This window comes from Corticium candelabrum, chromosome 13 (assembly GCF_963422355.1).
Source record: "Corticium candelabrum chromosome 13, ooCorCand1.1, whole genome shotgun sequence".
Taxonomy (NCBI): domain Eukaryota; kingdom Metazoa; phylum Porifera; class Homoscleromorpha; order Homosclerophorida; family Plakinidae; genus Corticium; species Corticium candelabrum.
In genome coordinates this window covers 5,783,906-5,806,405 of record NC_085097.1, presented here as the reverse complement: position 1 = coordinate 5,806,405, position 22,500 = coordinate 5,783,906, and the positions used below count along the sequence as shown (strand labels likewise).

The following is a 22,500-nucleotide window of genomic DNA, read 5'->3' as shown; positions in this document are numbered from 1 at the left end:
TAATTAACTGTACGCTATAAGCAGTACAACTGTTCTTGCTAAAAGAAAGTCTACATACTCTGTCTGTCTGTTTGTCTGTCTGTCTGTCTGTTAGTTTGTTTATTTGTCTGTCTTCTTGACTTTCTAAATATTACAAATACACTTGTACAATATTTAATCGTCTGAACTTTCCATTTCATACAGCTAATCTTAGCAATCAGCATAACAAGACACTTCTACTCGTGCACACTCTCCCACCATAGAACACTCTGCCTCAATACTTTAACTAACATTTACCACTACAGTAATCGTACACACTAAAAATTACACTAACACAATAACTTACTTAAATAGAAGATAAAATCCGTACAATTCCACTATCATTCCAATGACTGGAAACCCGAGAAGAACGATTAATATGCCACCAATGAAACAACCAGTCGCTTTCGCCTTCCGTGCCTGAAAGAAGAACTTAAACGTCCTCTCCATCCCGATAACGAACGCCACGCCGGCAATAAACAAAATCTACATGGACAAACACGTGACAGACAAACAGACGACCCACATGTGCAATCAACGAACGTTTCCCATCGCTAGAAGACCACGATCAAAAAACAACACAGTCCCGAGAATTAGAAATATTACGCCAAAACCAGAGAGACCGATCCCGATTTCTGTAAAACAGAGAGTATCGGGAAACCAGCGTTTACCCCCAAAAGGGGTCCCCAATGCTAACTTTGAAAATCGCTGAGAGGTATCATGTTGACTGTCTTCCGCTGCTGCGACAAGAGAGATGTTGTTGCTTGTACCGTACTGCAGTGTTGGAACTATTTAGTGGAGATTGATTATTTTAGCCAATCAGACGAGAGCATGAAGACGGTCACGTGCCATGAATCATAAATCGGCATGTCCAACGATGACTGAAATACGATTTCCGCTCTCAAACGAGAAGACAGAAGACGAAAATGGCTTTCAGCAAACAGCCAGGTTTGTAATGATTGTATGCTTTTACAGTAAATTTAGTTTTCTATTTTCATTGACACCCAACTTCCTGGGCGCAAGGTAGGCGCGTGCGCGCAGTTACTACGGTGCACGTGCACGCACATGCGCAGTAACGACAAAATACAGCTAGCAGTTCTAAAATGCAATCAACTCTTTTGAGTTAGTACTAGAAGAGAAGGCATGAGGGTACTACACTCTTTAAGCAGTTGCTTGGTCTAGACTTTCACAGTAAAACTGATTGTATTGATGTTGGGTGGTGTACAGTAATATTATTCATCATTAATATTAATTTTAATATTTAACAGGAGTTAACTGTGCAATCTAGAGGCACACACACACACACACACACACACACACACACACACACACACACACACACACACACACACGCACGCACGCACGCACACACACGCGCACACACACACACACACACACACACACACACACACACGTACGGACACACCCACACACACCCACACACACACCACCACACACACACACACACTTTACATCCGGTTTTTTGTGCAAACAGAACTATCATTAATTGATCTGTAGTTATTCAGATCTCTTTTCAGCTCGAAGTGTTCTGGTTGATATGAGACCACCATTCAGCTCTCAGACGTGTGATAACCTCTGCGAGTCGCTCCAAAATGTCTTCTCGTTGGTGGCCAACCTGTCAGGTCAATGCCGTGTCTCTTTCTTTTGTCTATTTGCCCTAGCAAACCAACCTCAGGTAACTCACAATCATGATCAACAAGCATGACAAGTGTGTGTGTGTGTGTGTGTGTGTGTGTGTGTGTGTGTGGTGTGTGTGTGTGTGTGTGTGTGTGTGTGTGTGTGTGTGTGTGTGTGTGTGTGTGTGTACGTGTGTGACGCCTGCATTTCCTCTCATTCCAGTGCCTGTACACTCTGCAACATGTTAAAGGCAGCTTCACAAAATTGTGTCAATCCATCGAAGCACTGAAACCAATCGTCAGGACTCAGATATACAAAGGTCAGTGGTGTACTGCATGCGTTTTCTAGGTGTACATACGTCCGCTAGTCGCTGCACAAGACCTGCGTCTGTCCATTCGTCGGTCCACACACTCCATTCTTTGATTACCCGTCTGTTAGATGAATCGTCCATTGCCTAGTTTGCAATTGCAGACACGCCTAAATCCTGCAGGCTCTGTGCAGGCTGTAAAGCGTTGTTGTCACGATGTATGCTGTCTGCATGTACTCTCAGCTACAAGTTTACATGCATTGACATCGTGTTACATCCTTTAATTTTGTGTGTCTTTTGTGTGTGGCATGCAGGCTGTGTGGGACTAGCCATTGAACAGTCAGTAGTCCAGTTTAGGAGGCAAATGCAGACGCTCGCTCAAGTACGTAGGATGCTCTGTGAGATTTAATTACCAGCTTCGAGGAGTAAGGTACATTTGATTGGGTCTAGACAGTCGACGTTTCTCCACAACTTGAAATAACACTCGTCACATCTCAACCTTGTTGGACAGTTCAGAGAGAGGTGGAAAGAGCGACTCAAGATGGGAAGTCTGAAAGCATTAAGGTCGGACGGCCAGACAAACAGACAGACAGACAGACAGACAGACAGACAGACAGACAGACAGACAGACAGACAGACAAACAGACTAATGGACAGATACATTGACAGACCAACTGATTGGCAACAGATGAAGCAACACAGGCATCTGCACATTCACAGTTGCACGCATGCACAAACTGCATGAGCTTATAACGTCTCTCAGAGTTCACATTTTTCTTTCAGAAAATTACAATCCTTCGAGTTCACAACAACGACCAAAGTGATGATCACGAAGTTCCAGAGTCATTACAATCACAAGAACGGGATGACATCACAGACTGCGCTGTGACAGACACAGTAGAATGCGCAGGGGGTAACACACACACAACACACACACACACACACACACACACACACACACACACACACACACACACACACACACACACACACACACACACACACACACACACACACACACACACGCACACGCACACGCACACGCACACGCACACGCACACGCACACGCACACGCACACGCACACGCACACGCACACGCACACGCACACCACACACGCACACGCACACGCACACACCACACACACCACACACACACACACACACACACACACACACACACACACACACACACACACACACACACACACACACACACACAACCTCCTGCTACCACGTTCTCCATCCTACAGACGTTCTCAGTTTCGAGAGTTTCTTCAAAGGTTGGCTACATGATGGCGGCTCAGACAGAGAACATCTTCATCTGTTTCTTCCCAGCATTCTTAGCAGTAAAAATCTTCAGTTAATCAGGATGTGGTTGTGAGATTTGACTGGAGTAAGTTGTACTTTTTAGAAAAGCTGGTGCTGAAGTGTGACATCAGAGAAAGATTGTTGAATCCAGCTGATTTGCCGCCACAGTATCAAATGCATTTGGTATGAATGTATATATCACACAGTGACAGACAGACAGACATACATACATACATACATACATACATACAGACAGACAGACGACATACAATCAACTCCGTTTTAGTCACTGCAGGTGGGCAACTCTTCAGCCCAACACCCACTACCAACACAGCGAGGAAAAGCCGTCGAAAAGCAGCTGCTGCAACCAAATCACGACAAACTACCACACCAGCTGAGAGCAGTGCGTCTGATCAAGATACAATCAATCTGTGAATCAGTGGTAAAACCCCTTGATTTCAATCCTTTCGTTTGTCTGCCTACTGACACTTGATGTTCTGTTGTGTCGTATGCTCATCAACATGCAGCTGTATGGACAGGTATTGGAATGATACAACTGCTGTGTTCAATGATTGACAAAATCTCTGGTTTACTATAGCCGTGTTTAGTGAGGCCAACGGCCTGTTGGAAATTAGACTGGGAAGAGCTCGAGAGCAACCAGCAGAATTTCTCGGCTTTGTGTTCATTGTTGCATAAAAAGGTCAGTTGTTGAGTATAGGAGCGTCGACAAATAGTGAAATACAGAAAAGAGCATCAGACAAACAAGGAGGCTGACAGAATGGAAACTTAGAGATAAACCAGTACAAACAAATAAACAAACATCTAGACAGACAGATAAACAAACAGACAGACAAACAAACAGACGGACGAAAACAACTACACAGGCAGACAAATAAACAGGGAGACAGACAGATAGACAAACAAAGAAACAGGCAGCCTGACATACAAACAGACAGACAAACAGACAGGCAAGCAAACACAAACAGACAAACAAACAACTAGACAGACAAACACACAGACAAACAGATAAACAACAAACAACGAACTCATAGACAAACAAATGACCAGCCTGATGGTTGAGCAAGAAAGCACACGCATACCGTATAAACACTTACAGCATGTAACTACAAACAAACCAGACACACACACACACACACACACACACACACACACACACACACACACACACACACACAGACAGACAGACACACAGACACAGACAGACAGACAGACAGACAGACAGACAGACAGACACAGACACAGACACACACAGAGACACAGACAGACAGACAGACAGACAGACAGACACAGACACACAGACACACAGACACACAGACACACACACAGACACAGACACACACACACACACACACACACACACACACACACACACACACACACACACACACACACACACAACAAGAAACATCAGTCATCAAATCTGTAACCTATCCCTCTACCATAGACAATGGCATTGCTTGTTAAAGAAGACGAAGACGGCGCAAACGGCCACTTTCTCCTCTTGCCATCTGACAAATTCACCCTCCTTCTCAAATCCATAGCAGTAAGCGAGCTCTTCCTGCCCTACGACTTCCATCCGACTGACAGCAAACCACAAGAAGACGCAATAAGACTGATCGAGCGCAGCCTCAACAAGGTAACAAATCTAGCTACAACTGCATCGAATGTAATACAATACAATACAATACAAACAATACAAACAATACAACACAACAGAACACCACACCACCACACCACACCACACCACACCACCACACCACATAACCACACCACAAAACGACACCACCACACTACACCACACCACATAACCACACTACAAAACGACACCACCACACCACACCACACCACCACGCCACCACGTCACCATACCACACCACACCACACCACACCACACCACACCACACCACACGACCACACCACACCACACCACACCACATGACCACACCACACCACACCACACCACACCACCACACCACACCACCACACCACACCACCACACCACCACACCACACCACACCACACCACCACACCACACAACCACACCACACCACACAACCACACCACACAACACCACACAACCACACCACACCACACCACACCACACCACACCACATGACCACACCACACCACACCACACCACCACACCACCACACCACACCACACCACACCACCACACCACACAACCACACCACCACACCACACAACCACACCACACCACACCACACCACACCACACCACCACACCACACCAACCACACCATACAATACAATACAACAACAACAGTGACACAATACAATACAATACAATACATTACAACACAACACAACACAACACTATACAACTTTTGCAGCTGATGGTATCCGATGGATACAATCCTCTCATGACATCATCAGGACTATACGCCAGCCTATCGACCGAATCAATCAAATCAACTCCCCTCACTCGTCCACTAAAACGAAAACTATCAACTAGCAAACCATTCACCACCTCCACTCCAACTCAACAACACGACTCCCACCAGTGGCCAACATTCCAACCAACAACACACCGACAACCAATCAAACAACTCGGAATGAAACCCAAAAAACCGTCCATAACATCGAATGAAATCAATAAGGAGGACAATGACTCATACGAAGGCGATCCAAACCTTCCCGTTTACAAGCCATACTACAAACAATACGCCACAAAACCCAAATTCCTGAGAAAGATGTAAACAAACGTACACAAATAGTAAATATAATAATAGTGTTATTGATTTTTACACTCACATACAACATAACCTTCATTTGTCACATACGAATGATACAGTGTCATTACAGTAGTCCACTAGCGGTTGGATTCTCTATGCAGCGTTTGAGGGTTAATAGATAGTTACTTGCTGTGTGTTCGTCGACGGCTCTAGCATCGTGTGATATTGATATTGTTGAGATTTGTGATACGGTTTGCTCGGGATTGGGTGTGGACTGTAGTGAGCCGATGGCGAGGATGAAGACTTGGGGTGGGTTGATGACAGCTGTGAAGTTCGTGATGCCAAACATTCCTAGATTTGAGACGCTGGAAGAATAGAGAGAGGAATGTTAGGAAAGATGATGTACGTGTACGTGTGTACTGACAGATAGGCAAACACAGACAGACAGACAAACAGACACACAGACAGGCAAATAGACAAACAAAGAGACAGAGAGACAGAGAGACAGAGAGACAGACAGAGAGACAAAGAGACAGAGAGACAGACAGAGAGACAGGCAGGCAGGCAGGCAGGCAGGCAGGCAGGCAGGCAGGCAGGCAGGCAGGCAGGCAGGCAGGCAGGCAGGCAGGCAGGCAGGCAGACAGGCAGACAGACAGAGAGAGAGAGAGAGAGAGAGACAAACAGAAACACAGACAGACAAAAAAAGACAGACAGATAGACAGACAGGCAGCAGACAGACAGACTGTATAATAGTTCAACGTTTGAAAATATATGTATTGACAGACAGACAGACAGACAGACAGACAGACAGACAGACAGACAGACAGACAGACAGACAGACAGACAGACAGACAGACAAACAAAGGTAGCCAGATAAATAGACAGACAGCCAATGAACTAAATAAACAGAGAGACAAACAGCACGTGCATGAAGACAAACAAACTTGCAAGCAAACAAGAAGACACACAGACAGACGACACACAACGAGAGACAATGCATACCTGAAAGATCCTCCTTGATACTCATGTGGCTGCAATTTGCCGGCTCTAGCACGTGCAGACAAATCCTGCAAGCAACACGCATCACCTCAATACAATTTTGCCAGTGTGTGTTTGTTTATTTATTTGCTTGTGTTTTGTTTGTGCATATGCTTGTTTGTTTGTGTTTTGCTTGTCTGTTGGTGTTTTGTTTGTCTGCTGGTTTGTTTGTTTGTTTGTGTTTGTTTGTGTTTGTTTGTTTGCTGGCGTGTTTGTATGTCTGTTTGTTTGTGTGTTTGTTTGTTTTTGTTTGTGTGTGTTTGTGTTTGTTTGTATGTGTGTTTGTTTGTATGTTTATGTGTGTGCTTGTTGTATATGTGTGTTTGTTTGTGTTTTGTTTGTTTGCTGGTGTGTGTTTGTTTGTTTGCATGTTTGTGTGTTTGTATGTTTGATTGTTTTTGTTTGTGTGTGTATTTGTGTTTGTTTGTATGTTTGTTTGTGTGTGTGCTAGTTGTATATTTGTGTGTGTTTGTATGTTTGTTTGTTTGTGTGTTTGTTTGTTTTTGTTTGTGTGTGCTTATTGTATATTTGTGTTTGTTTGTGTTTTGTTTGCTTGCTGGTGTGTGTTTGTTTGTTTATTTGTTTGTTTGCATGTTTGCATGTTTGTGTGTGTGTTTGTTTGTGCATATGCTTGTTTGTTTGTTTGCTGGTGTGTGTTTGTATGTTTGTTTGTTTTCTTGTGTGTTTGTTTGTTTTTGTTTTTGTTTGTTTGCATGTTTGTTTGTATGTGTGCTTGTTGTATATTTGTGTATTTGTTTGTTTGTTTATGTTTGTGTTTCTTTGTGCATGTGTTTGTTGTTTACGTGTGTACGTTGTCACAATACCCGAGCAGTTGACGAAATGTCCGCAATCGAAAGCTTATCAGCTCCTCGCACAATCGGTGTAATGAGACCTCCATCAATAGCCACAGCAACAGCAACATCAATGTCATCACAACGCTGCAAACCACTGCTAGTCCAATTACAGTTCATCTCGGGCACCAACTACAAACCAACCAACCACAATGTCAACACTCGTATTCCATCATCACAAACAACATTCCACAAAGCCATCCTACTCAGTCTCTGTACTCTCACTCATACCATGAATCTGTCTATAAAGCACCACTGACGGAAGCAATTTAAAGTAAAGCAGCCTAACGCGCGTTAATTAAAAGAGCGTCATTAACGCGCGTTACAAGCAGCTGCCTTACTTATCATGACTACTACAAAGTAGCAGTCCTTTACATAGATGCAAGACATTCTTGCATAACCTCAACACTGAACACAATTGGCATAAACACATAAAATATTAAAATCTCCAAATGTATTATAATATTTAATCAGCTATTTCCACAACCGGGAAGTATGTGGCAATAGATGCCGAATAAAGACGAAACTTCGAAAGTGGGGTGGCCATGCAGCTCTGTCCGCCATGTAAAGCCTCTTAAAGTGTGTACAAAATGTTGGCCATGTAAAGCAGGTGTATGCCGAGGAAAGTGATGTATAGCCGTAACAAAAGGGTATGGGCTAGTGAACATATGAGCATGTGTGTCAACAGGGCAGATACGGTGTAGCAATGTGTACAAGTTGGCGCATGCTGGTGATACTTCCATGCAATTAGCATGAAGTAATCGCCTCAGATGTCATGGGGATGCGACAAGATGGTAACAGGCAGCTCATATTCACAAACAATTAATTAAATGACATACAAAGCCACATGCACACAATTAATATCAACTTTGTGTTTGTATTGTATCTGCCATCTTGAATGTAGCTTGTACTAAATAGTTAGACTACTATTAAATAATATAAATAATAATAAATATTATAGATAACCCACTGAGAAGACAGATAAACTGAAAGACTGACAGACAGAACAACAAACAAACACACACACACACACACACACACATGCACACACACACACACACATGCACACACAGTGACACACACACACACACACACACACACACACACACACACACACACACACACACACACATGCACACACACATGCACACACACACACACACACATGCACACACAGTGACACACACACACACACACACACACACACACACACACACACACAGTGACACACACACACACACACACACACACACACACACACACACACACACACACACACACACACACACAGTGACACACACACACACACACACACACACACACACACACACAGCGACACACACACACACACACACACACACACACACAGCGACACACACACACACACACACACACACACACACACACACACACACACACACACACACACAACAAACTACACCTGCTCACACAAACAAACACAAACATGCCCAGCAACAGTCCATACGACATCAATGCAACTAACTCTCAAAGCAACAGCAGCCGCCTTCAAGACCAAGTCATTTATCGAGACCACCAACCTGTGGTCGGCTGCAAACAAACAACAACAAACAACAATAAACAACAGCTGCCAAACAACTCGCAAACAGCAAAACAGTCGAGTGCCTTTCAGTTTCCTTCTCAGTGCCAACATGTTGTCCATAAGGCAGTCGACAGATGCATACACATGAGGAATAGTTGACTGTAAGGTAGACGAAAGTGACAACACAGAGTGAGTCAGTGAGCAACGATATGACTACCTTTGATTCTCCAAGTCTCTTTGCAATGGTTCGTCGAATGTTTGAATTGGGAATGTCATCAAACTGAGTGAATAAAATGAGTGTTAATGATAGGTGATGGTATGTAGGGTGTAATGCACAAATTTTAAATGCAATGTATCTGGTAAATGATTGATAAATTATGAGAAAAATAATGAACAAATGAATGGACAGACAGAGAGATAAACAGAGAGACAAACAAAGAGACAGACAGACAGAAAAACAGACAGACAAATAAAGAGACAGACAGACAAACAGACAGACAGACAGACATGAACATTTTGGAACATGAGGATCAGAAGCTACCAACTATCTAAACAAACTAGCCCGAAGATCAAGGGACATTGAAGGCTATACAAATGAAGTTGACTTTAGAGGTTTTTGTAGAAAAAAATTCTCAATAATATTACAACGATGCAACGCTAGAGTCATCCTCCACAAGCTGACACGTGTCTTCCCTGGAGAAGAAGATGAGAACATACACAATAGAGACTACCAAAGTATTTTGCATTAAACTAAAACTGAACTCACTAGATTTCTTGTATTTAGTGTTAGAAATGTAACGTAGAGTTTGTGTTTCAATAAATAAAATTGACAGACAGACAGACAGACAGACAGACAGACAGACAGACAGACAGACAGACAGACAGAGAGGCAGACAGACAGAGAGACAGACAGACAAACAGACAGATAGACAAACAGACAGGCAGATAGAGAGACAGACAGACAGACAGACAGATAGAGACAGACAGACAGACAGACAGTGGGCTCAGGCACCAATGTAGAAGTTGATGTAGCCTAGCCTTGGCTCATCTTTGGGCAACAGACACATTGCCCTAAGCTTCTAAGAAGATTGAGCAGCTGCTGCAAACAAGGAGAACAGGAAGTTAACCAAATATGGTCAAGTCACTCTCCCTGGTGCGTCTTCCTTGACACTTGTGTTCCACTTGTGTTTGAGCATTTTGGCCATTGGTGAGAACGAGCCACCAGATACCTACAGGAATTATCAACCAGGTCGACGGATGATGATGGGAATAAGAATGCTAAAGAATTCATGTGTTACTGGAGAAAACGATTCTCAACAGCGCTACAACGTTGCAATGCTAAGACTATTGCAAGGAAACTATCACGCCTTTTATCTATGAGTTCTAGCAATGTAAAGAACTATCATACTCAGTTTTGTGTACATTAGTTTGTGAGGTGTATTGACCCTATTGGGTCTCTGAAACATTTTAAATAGTCTTGGCTGTAATAACATTTATTTATGAAATATATGAAAAAGACAAACAGACAGACGGACAATAAATGGACAGACAGTCAGACACACAGACAACCAGACAGACAAACATACATACATACATCAGACAGACAGACGGACAATAAATGGACAGACAAAAAGACACACACACAGACAAGCAGACAGACAGACAGACAGATTGTTTTATTCTCTCCCAAACTATAGATGTAACAATCGCAATAATGAAAGCATTCTAAGCATTAACAAAAACTACTAAAATGTCTGAAGTCATAGCTATTATCCTAATGAACATAGTGCTGACAGACAGACAGACAGACAGACAGACAGACAGACAGGCTGACAGACAGACTGACAAACAGACAAACAGACACACATACAGACAGAACAATAGACAGACAAACACACAGACAAACAAAAGTGTAAATAAACAAAAGACAAACAAATAAACAAGAAAGTACGCAAACACATTCACAAGACGGTCATATGGCAAACAACCAAACAAACACACACAAAAATAGACAGACACACAAACAGACAAACTTAGATAACAAGCAGACAACCAGCACACACACAGACACACACAGACACAGACACAGACACACACACACACACACACACACACACAGACACACACACACACACACACACACACACACACACACACACACAAACACACACACACACACACAAACGCACACACATACACAGACACACACACACACACACACACACACACACACACACACACAGACACAGACACACGCACACACACACACACAAATAAAAACAGACGAACAAACAAAGATATACAAATCAGTTTACAATGCAATATCACTATGCTCTCTCCAATCACAACACACAATTTGTATAAATAGTTAATTAAGATATAACTATTATTGATACTTCCTACCTGATTAGTACCAGTTGGTGCAGATGCGACTGGTAAAGTATCAGGAATCGAAGGCGGTGGACTAAACAATTGCACTGAAACAAAAGCTTCAATGAGACCTCACAATATGACACAAACAAGACAAGAAACTTAAGTGGTTCAATTATACTCCCCATACCTGTGGTCTCCATCGTCGATGCTCCTACACGTTCTTGTGCTTGTTTACCAGCAAGGAATTCAAGCACATCTCTACACAACAGCAAGCAGTGTGACACACAGAGAGCTTCACACCAGACGTATGAATAACCACAAAATGTCAAACACTTGAACATGGCCAATGATTTTGCAGTTTGAGTTACAGAGTTGGATGAATTCAATACAATCTCTAGATCGAGAGCAGACAGTCTGGCTACCAGCAGATGGTGCAGTGTCTGTCAATAATCACATTTCATGTAACAAAACGTCATCAAAGGTGTTAGCTTCCCATCAGCTTGACACCTCCAGCATCAAAGCAACAATTGACTCCCTCAGTGTTTGAGGAAACCATCTGATTTCAACACTCAGAGAGTGTCTTATAAGCAGATAGAAAGTTGTGCAATTGAAAGGGTTTGTATGTGAAAGTGCAGGTGTGTGTCTCACTTGCTGAGTGTGGAGAAAAGTTCTGGAAGTTTGTTGTAAATGGTGCATGGTGATTGTTTGGTGTTGTGGGTTGCTTATTGGTAGATATCTGTTTGTATTGAGAGCATGTGTCGCTGTGTGTTTGTTTTTGGGTAAGTTTGGTAGCATTGCAACATCAACAAATGAGGAATAATTATATTGTGTAGGGACGTAAGTGTGTTTGACACAGACAGACAGACAGACAGACAGACAGACAGACAGACACACACACAGTCACAGACATCCCTAACTCATCAACCATACCCTTTCAACAGTCGTCCATTAAAACCCGATGGTGCTATGTTATTGACATCAAGTTGATGCTCATCCACAAGTCTCTTCACAGCAGGAGACAACGGCAACAACCTAAAGAAAAATCAACAAAACCACTAAACATAACAACACACAATCAACCTGTAAAAACTATGGTATACGTTGGCTTAAATGTTGTACTTGCTGCTGGCATGGCTGCTACAGACTGTTTGTCTCTTGTTGTTGAGTCCCCAGATGTCTTCTCTATTGCAGCTACTTCCTCCTGTTCTGTAGTCTCCAGATCTTTATTAGATAATAAACAAATAAATGAAGAAAAACGATAGAAATTTGTTTGCTGATCTGTCGCAACATTTAAAGTTTGTTTTATTTGTTTTGTGTTACTGTTGTCTGTCTGTCCGTCCGTCTGTCCGTCCATCTGTCTGTCCATCCATCTGTCTGTCCATCCATCTGTCTGTGTCTGTCTGTCCGTTCGTCCATCTGTCTGTCTGTCAATACATAGATATCTGTCTGTCTGCCCATATGTATGTATGCTTTATCAGTCTCTGTCCGTCTGTCTGCCTGTCTGTCCGTCCGTCCATATGTACGTATGTTTATCAGACTCTGTCTGTCTGTCCGTCTCTCTGTCTGTCTGTCTGTCTGTCTGTCTGTCTTCTGTCTGTCTGTTCATATGTATGTATGTTTATCAGTCTGTCAAATTTGTATGACACTGTCTGTGCTATTACATAAAAATACCAGAAGGAATTTCAACTTGAGTGTAGTCGTCTTCCACATCCACAGTCAGAGCAATGACACGACTAGTCTTGATGTTTTCAGTTCCCTCACTTACCTGCAGCAAAACACAGCAATAGCAAACAAACAAACATACATACATACACACAGATGGACAGACAGAAGAACAGACAGACAGACAGACAAACAGACAGACAGACAGACAAACAGATAACGGGTCAACAGACAGACAGACACAAATAGATAAACGGACAGACAGACGACAGACAGACAGACAGACAGACAGACAGACAGACAAACAGACAGACAAACAGACAACGGGTCAACAGACAGACAGACAGACAGACAGACAAACAAACGGACAGAAAGAGAGACAGAAAGAGAGAAAGACAGACAGACAGAGTAGCTCGCCAACTTTACTTTTTTGCCTGCCTTTTGCTGATAAGTAGTATAGTTTGATGTTTGAAATATATGTATTGACAGACAGACAGACAGAGAGACAGACAGACAGACAGACAAGCAGGCAGCCAGGCAGCAGATACTAAACAGTCAACCAGCTTGCAGTATATAATATATCATCAATAAACTATTTTCAGTACACTTGTACCTATAAATTAATATATCAGTACGTGATTATTTATTTCTTATTTATCACTTTCAACTCACCAGTATCTTTGCCATAACACCATCATCTAAAGCATCCATGCTGAGCGTTGCTTTGTCCGTCTCAATATCACAAAGAACGTCTCCTGCTGAGAAGGCATCTCCTACACGTAAAGTAAAGACACACACACAATTAGATCACAGTCACTAGCAGCACCATAAGAACAAAATTTAAACCTATGCGCCCTAGCGTACGTTACATGGGCGTGACCTGGGCAACACCCCAACAAGCCAGAAAACAGGGCAAGTAGCAAAACTATCCAGATAACTAGCCTTGGTTTCCATGCATTCATTAACCAAATTGCTACTGAACTAAATGTCAGCCAGACGAGATATGACCTCCAAACTTGACTAGAATTCTGACCATGACCACATATAAAAATGAGAATATATTACTTATTTAATTACCTAGCACCAAACCGGAAGTGGCAGATTTGTGATGCAAACCAGAGTCAACTTGTTGGAAACCTGAGTGGCATTGGCCGTACAGACTGCGTGGTGTCCTACGGCCCTGACTAGTACATGAGCCAGTACTGATGACAACAACTACTGTGTGCGATACAGATGTATAATAAATATGAGACACTAGACCTAGTTAACTTAATTAATTAATTATTAATGTAATAACTGATTCCATAATAAATTCATCTAAAACAGATGGCTCCTTCTAAGATGTTTGTGTTAACAACTGATGTCCAGAAATAGTTAATTTAGTAGTTGATATTAATGGTGATTGTCTGATTCTGGTTTCCCTCTAGTTTGTTAGTGTTTGTGAACTGATAATTATAACAAAATATTTAATATTACTACTATTATATTAGATACTATATTATATATTATATTATATATTATATTACATATTATATATTATATTAGATGTTATATTATATATTATATATTACATATTATATTATATATTATATATTACACATTACATTATATATTATATTATATATTATATTATATATTATATATATTATATATTATATTATATATTTATTTCATGTGTGTGTCACACCATAATGGTGTAGCCATTGTTTATTGTATTATCACTAATATTAACAAAAGTATTAAACTGTTAAAACTAAATCTCATACCCTCATTCTTGTGCCACTTAACAATCTTTCCAACTTCCATGGTAGGAGTTAGGGCTGGCATAGTAAGTTTGATGGCAGAAACTCCTACAATACAATACAATACAATACAATACAATACAATACATACAATACAATGCAATACATACAATACAATACAATACATACAATACAATACAATACAATACAATACAATACATACAATACAATGCAATGCATACAATACAACGCAATACATACAATACAATACAATACATACAATACAATACAATACCATACAATACATACAATACAATACATACAATACATACAATACAAAACAATACAATACAATACAATACAATACAATACAATACAATACAATATACAATACACTCCCAATACAATAGACTACCATACAATACAATACAATACAACTAGAATTTTAAAAACTTTTTCTCTGAAAAAAGAAATAGATGTAGGGATTGTATAAAAAGTAATAGAAACAAGATCTATAGATAATATGAACCAAAGCCAGACATCATTAGTGAATCCTTCCAACCCAATAAAAGTAAAATGTAGGGAATGTGGTTGGAAGGATTCACTAATGATGTCTGGCTTTGGTTCATATTATCTATAGATCTTGTTTCTATTACTTTTTATACAATCCCTACATCTATTTCTTTTTTTCAGAGAAAACGTTTTTAAAATTCTAGTTTGGTAAGTTTTTAGGAGTGCGAAAGCACAGCCTACTCCATTAATTAAACAAAGATTTTATAGCCTAACAAATATACACATTTTCTAAACTATACTTGGTCTACATGTATAGTCTCATATCTCGAGCATGTGGATCTTAGGTTTACACTGTACTTGCAAATATGTTAAAAGCTATGCAGTGTTTATGTATAGGTGGTTTGAATCAGACGTTACATTTAGTTGCAATAATACCACTAGTAAGTATGAGGCTGTGTTCTACTTGCTTCAGAGCTACGAGCATACGTGCATGTAGTTGTGTGTGTGTGTGTGTGTGTGTGTGTGTGTGTGTGTGTGTGTGTGTGTGTGTGTGTGTGTGTGTGTAGATTGAACAAGGAATTTATGCAGATGATTAGCTGTTAGATCTCCTGGTAGTCTACAACAATTCCTAGATGCATTCTTGCATAATTTTAAAATTTGTGTCCGGTGGGGTATGAGTATTAGCGTTTAAACAACTAAATTTCTTGGTGTGGGCAACAAAACAAGCTCGCATTTCCATTGATGGTCATGCATCACGTTACAGAATGTTGATGAGTTTGTTATCTAGACCACTTAATTAATTGAAAACGCAAGATTCGGTTAGATAGACTTGTCACTACTATGAGAATCGAGATGCTAGTTTCAGCAGCGTCACATTTTTCTTCGTTATCATTGTTGGCCAGGTGTCATTGAATGCTACACGCACACGCCGTCATTTGCGCACGTGCACGTGACCGAACGTGTGCGTATGCGCGTGCCGAGTGTCTCGAACAAAAGCTCGACTTCTACACGCGACCGGCTTGTACACAGTACGAGGTCTTCGATTTGCGGGAGTTTGGTCTTAAATATAATACGGTAGCACTAGACAACTGCAAAATCATTATCGTAGGCCACACCTCTAGGCTCGTAACAAACGTCACATTCCGAGCGCTGCGAAGTCGACATTTTGTGATGGAAGCGAGTCGAATTAGTTTGCTTTTGCCATAATTCAAATGCTTGAAGGGTTGGTGTTCCAAAGAAGAGGTACATCGCGTCTGCGATTGCGATGACGTTCACCGTCACTTCTAATTAATTAATTACGCGCACTTCTTGCGTTTGCTCGTGCGATTCAAGAGCGCGATTCTTTGCCTAACTGTAGGCTTTCAGGTTTTTCAACCACGAAACGTGTCAAGAATTCTTGTCGCCTTACCCTAACTGCTTCAAGCAACGTAGCAAGAGCTTGTGATTGGCTGCCTGGCTATTGTTTGTTAACAATGGCTTACAACAATTGCGGTTGAACGTAAGTAGGGTAGGAGGTTCAAATCCATTCTAGAAATCTTTTTCCTTAGATGTTTCTTTCTTCTATGATCAAAAGAATACAGGTCGGCTTATTCTACGTCGTTTCCCAAAGCTTTAGCTTTAGATATGCCGTAGTCAATGAGTTATGCGTGACGAAGGAGAAGAAGAAGAAGAAAGAAGACAAAATCCAGCGAAAACTCCGAAATTGACGAGCGATTTTCTCCTTCTGAAGACAAGCTGAGATCAAGTCAGAAGTAGTCAAGCGTAGTTGAACTTGTAAGGTTTTCTATCTGTCGTTTTCAAGATATTTAACCGCATTTTAAGGTGATTTCTGAAGGTCTAAAATATGACCACGCCCACACAACCTGGTCAATCCCTACATACAGGGTACTACCGTACCCTGTGATACAATACATACAATACAATACAACACAATACAATACAATACACTCCCAATACAATAGACTACCATACAATACAATACAATACAATACAATACATACAATACAATACAATACATACAATACAATACAATACAATACAATACATACAATACATACAATACAATACAATACAATACAATACAATACATACAATACAATACAATACAATACAATACATACAATACATACAATACAATACAATACAATACATACAATACAATACAATACAATACATACAATACATACAATACAATACATACAATACATACAATACAATACAATACAATACATACAATACATACAATACAATACAATACATACAATACAATACAATACAATACATACAATACATACAATACATACAATACAATACAATACAATACATACAATACAATACATACAATACAATACATACAATACAATACAATACATACAATACAATACAATACAATACAATACATACAATACAATACAATACAATACAATACATACAATACAATACAATACATACAATACAATACATACAATACAATACAATACATACAATACAATACAATACAATACATACAATACAATACAATATATACAATACAATACATACAATACATACAATACAATACAATACAATACATACAATACAATACAATACAATACAATACATACAATACAATACAATACAATACATACAATACAATACATACAATACATACAATACAATACAATACAATACATACAATACAATACAATACAATACAATACATACAATACAATACAATACAATACATACAATACATACAATACATACAATACAATACAATACAATACAATGCATACAATACAATACAATACAATACATACAATACAATACATACAATACATACAATACAATACAATACAATACATACAATACAATACATACAATACAATACAATACATACAATACAATACAATACAATACAATACATACAATACAATACAATACATACAATACAATACAATACAATACATACAATACAATACAATACAATACAATACATACAATACAATACAATACAATACATACAATACATACAATACAATACAATACAATACATACAATACAATACAATACAATACATACAATACATACAATACATACAATACAATACAATACAATACATACAATACAATACATACAATACAATACAATACATACAATACATACAATACAATACAATACAATACATACAATACAATACAATACAATACATACAATACATACAATACAATACATACAATACAATACATACAATACATACAATACAATACAATACAATACAATACAATACAATACACAAGAAATATAATCCACAATACAATAGAAGAGAATCTGAGATGATGAATGAGATGACGATCGGCGAACGTGACTTCATTTGTTACGTAGTGTACCTCTTAGATTACTTGTCAAAGAGAAGAACCTCTGCCATACTGACAAGCTTGTGTACAGAGGCGCCCCGTTTGTAGAAAGACGAAGAAACAGGCGAACCGCCATTAGAAACGCGCGTTAGTGACCCTCGGAGTTCAGACTTATTTTTTTGTCGCACACTGCAACGATACGATCATGCACTGCAGAGTGGCATTTGCAAGTGTAAGAAGTTGTAATTAAAATCTAAATTGATAGTGTTTTGTAAAATTACAAAGCAAATCGCTTAATAGATATCAACAACATAAAGTATAGTCTGGCTACGCGAGGCTAAATAAACTAATATTAAAACTTGATTTCAATTTTTTCAAGTAAAAAACAGATCAGTGTGTAAGCAAAAGTTGCTGAGAAATAATAAAGCTTTTGAATACTTTAACTAAAAACAGTTTTCTATTAGAGGACACTACTATGTATACAGCTATAGACGTTCTTTCATGAGAGCAAATCAGAGTGTTCGTGTAAATCGATAAACTGCACGCGGGAGGCAAGTGCGTTAGCCTTGCGTTGCCAGACCCCTTTCCGCCGCGTCATTTCCCGGAAGTTGACGCATCAGAAAGGAGTCTGGCTACGCGAGACTAGCAAGCGCATGCGCATACTATTCTAACGAATTTTCAAGCTCTCTAGAAAACTAGGTCAACAATGCATACCTGTACCTACATCAACAACGCAAAAACAACTGCGAAATCCGTTCAACATGCAGTACGCGTACGTAGTGCTTCAAAATGCATGCCTTTCTAGACATTTATGCACTGATGCTCATGCGCACGTATTCACGATTAGGACGAAGCACAGACTCACACACACACACACACACACACACACACACACACACACACACACACACACACAGTGACACACACACACACACACACACACACACACACACACACACACACACACACACACACACACACACAGTGACACACACAGTGACACACACACACACACACACACACACACACACACACACACACACACACACACACACACACACACACACACACACACACACACAAACACACACACACACACACAAACACACACACACACACACACACACACACACACACACACACACACACACACAGTAAGATACATAATGACATTCTCGCAATGTTCAAAATCTTTCTGAGAGTCTAGAGTCCACGTGTGTACGCTTAGATAAAATTTGAAGTGTCAAGACAGACACATCATTTAAACAGATTGAAGACAAAAGCTACTACGTGTTCATGCACAATACCTAGACATGTACACCTTATCTCAAATCATTGCACACTATATCTAATATCTTACCAGCTAAAGAATGAGCATCACCTTTCCGACACAAAGCCACGACAAGCAATCATGCACACACGCATGCATCTTCATTCCTAGAGTATTCTATTTCATCCGAGTTTTCGCGTTTCTTTTTTCCGTAAATTTTACTCCAAGATTCGACATTCCTTCTGTCGTTTCACACAAACACAAATCAAGACTCTCCGAATAAATTTATTTACCACATCTATTGCCATGCAATTATAGTAGCAAAATGTATTGATATAAATGTCATGCTATATACACAGACAATGTTGTATTTTTTATGATTTTATGACGTCAGTAATGTTATTGTACAGCCACACATTGTTGCTTGACATGAGTTGGGAAACCAAAAGCGTTCCTGTAGCATCGATTCTTCTTCTCTTCTCCAATTCAGCGAGAACAGTTGATCACGTGAGACGCACAACTTGTGTTTAGTCACAAGCCAACACACCTTTCCTTTACAAACGTGTTTACAAACAAAATGCACTCGAGAATTAAAACCAGGAATCATTGCAGTCTCTAGCAAATCAAGATTTTGAAAATTAGGGATCGTATGTGTCTCTAGACGAGCTCTCACTAGACGCACGCCCTTTTATCAGTCGTTTCTAATTGTTTGTATTGCATTACAAAGCAGCCACACACATTCCAACTACTCTGTTTGATATACGTCTAGTCCAATGTAGTTTCATGGCAGAACATTCAAACCGGGACAGACAACAGCAACAGAACATCTAGTCTGCATCTCAACGTGTCCCTAACCTTCCAAGTCGAAAGTAAAGACGGAATCATGATCAAACTATAGTGTCATCCACGCCCCGGTCTTAATTCTCTCTAGACACGCACAATCACGCCTATCGCCGTCTACTTGTTCAGTAGTTAACCAGCCGGCTCGAATACGAAATCATAATACTGCGAAACCAGCAGGAGAACGACTTAGAACGAAGATCAACAACAGGTAGAGCATATAAACTTTATTTCTTTCCGTCATGCATCGCTATGCACACAAAAACAAACTAATTACAAGTTGTTTTGGTTTACAATTAGCTCTACCGACTATGGGAGTCACAGCAACGAGATTTTCGAGGGCGTTTTGGACCATCACAGTCTTAATTCTAGTCGAACAACAAGCGAGAACTACAGCAGAAAAATATCAACAATCCCACAGGCGAAAGTCCAGATCTCACTACACAAAACTCAATGTAAGGCGCAACCTGTATGATGTGCATGCATGCATGACCCTCAAACGGCCCATGCAATAAAAGCATTATAACTTTTCTAGCCGGTCGAACACAACAACTTCTGCAGTACAGATGATCATCGAATCTTCTCGATCGCTTCCAACCCTGCAGAGCCTTCCCGACTCCACATCCTCTCATTCCGCAACAAAACCGGTAGACAACTCGATTTCCTGCCCTATCTAGATAGCAACCTCAAAGCGCACAGCGACGACAAGAAGGTAACGCGTCGCGAGCTCTTCCGCTTTCAGAGCCTTCATACCAGCGACCAGTGGGCGATAGTATCAGCCGACGGGAGCTATCATCTCGCCGTCAACGACACCGGAGGTCTCATCGTCGAGAAGGTATGCATGCCGCGCAAATTGCCCGCGAATGTGTGACGAGCACGTGCTCGCTGTTATGCTAGTTGCGACTCGGAAGTTAAGGTAATTACGACTAATTGTTGTGTGCGTTAATTGTATGCAGGACGGCTGCATATCGACCACCTTTCTGCGCGTCGTCGACGCTCCACATCTCGAGGAGTGCTTCGAAGGTCTCCGATGCAACATGTCGCTCTGCGCCACACGTTTCGGCGCGAATCGAAGCTTTCTCGTCGCTCCGATGGATCATACTCGTTCTGTTGAAGTCGACCGTAGTGTGTGTCAGAGCTATCGAAGTTTTCGACAGCAGAGTATGTCGACAGCTGCAGCGGGAGAGAATTGGCATAAGTTGACTGTCCTGTCGGCGTCGGGAAATACGCGCATGCTCACTAGAGGACTGCGGCAGTTGTGTTCGGAGACGTTCGGAGGGAAGCCAAAGCCCGGATATTGCAAGAACTAGCAGTGAGACATGGACTCAGGA

The 22,500-nt window shown here is 40.5% G+C and overlaps 3 protein-coding genes across 3 annotated transcripts in view; 1 reads left to right on the top strand and 2 right to left on the bottom strand.

Moving 5' to 3' along the window:
- Positions 1 to 813, bottom strand: part of LOC134188902 (vesicle transport protein GOT1B-like) — a 2,417-nt gene extending 1,604 nt beyond the window's left edge. Inside the window, exons 1-3 of the mRNA XM_062657110.1 lie at positions 716 to 813; positions 562 to 653; positions 326 to 504 (exon numbers count right to left, since the gene is read on the bottom strand). Coding sequence (XP_062513094.1) covers positions 326 to 504; positions 562 to 653; positions 716 to 740 — 296 coding nt within the window. The 5' untranslated portion in view covers positions 741 to 813. The remainder of the gene's footprint in view (positions 1 to 325; positions 505 to 561; positions 654 to 715) is intronic.
- An 82-nt stretch (positions 814 to 895) lies between these two features.
- On the top strand, positions 896 to 6,074 carry LOC134188583 (meiosis 1 arrest protein-like). The gene is made up of 13 exons (XM_062656750.1): positions 896 to 966; positions 1,537 to 1,714; positions 1,879 to 1,975; positions 2,278 to 2,345; positions 2,414 to 2,527; positions 2,747 to 2,876; positions 3,214 to 3,309; positions 3,375 to 3,454; positions 3,558 to 3,713; positions 3,799 to 3,810; positions 3,870 to 3,971; positions 4,737 to 4,928; positions 5,643 to 6,074. The coding sequence occupies exons 1-13, from the start codon at positions 896 to 898 to the stop codon at positions 6,006 to 6,008; spliced, it is 1,662 nt and encodes a 553-aa protein (XP_062512734.1). The 3' UTR covers positions 6,009 to 6,074.
- On the bottom strand, positions 6,036 to 19,206 carry LOC134188727 (uncharacterized). Its single transcript, XM_062656907.1, has 14 exons — positions 19,093 to 19,206; positions 15,236 to 15,319; positions 14,142 to 14,242; positions 13,479 to 13,572; positions 12,908 to 13,028; positions 12,738 to 12,839; positions 11,995 to 12,065; positions 11,838 to 11,911; positions 9,652 to 9,714; positions 9,518 to 9,593; positions 9,378 to 9,442; positions 7,847 to 8,005; positions 6,987 to 7,051; positions 6,036 to 6,349 (listed from the first exon to the last, which is right to left on the bottom strand). The coding sequence occupies exons 1-14, from the start codon at positions 19,193 to 19,195 to the stop codon at positions 6,109 to 6,111; spliced, it is 1,419 nt and encodes a 472-aa protein (XP_062512891.1). The 5' UTR covers positions 19,196 to 19,206; the 3' UTR covers positions 6,036 to 6,108.
- Positions 19,207 to 22,500: the final 3,294 nt, after the last annotated feature.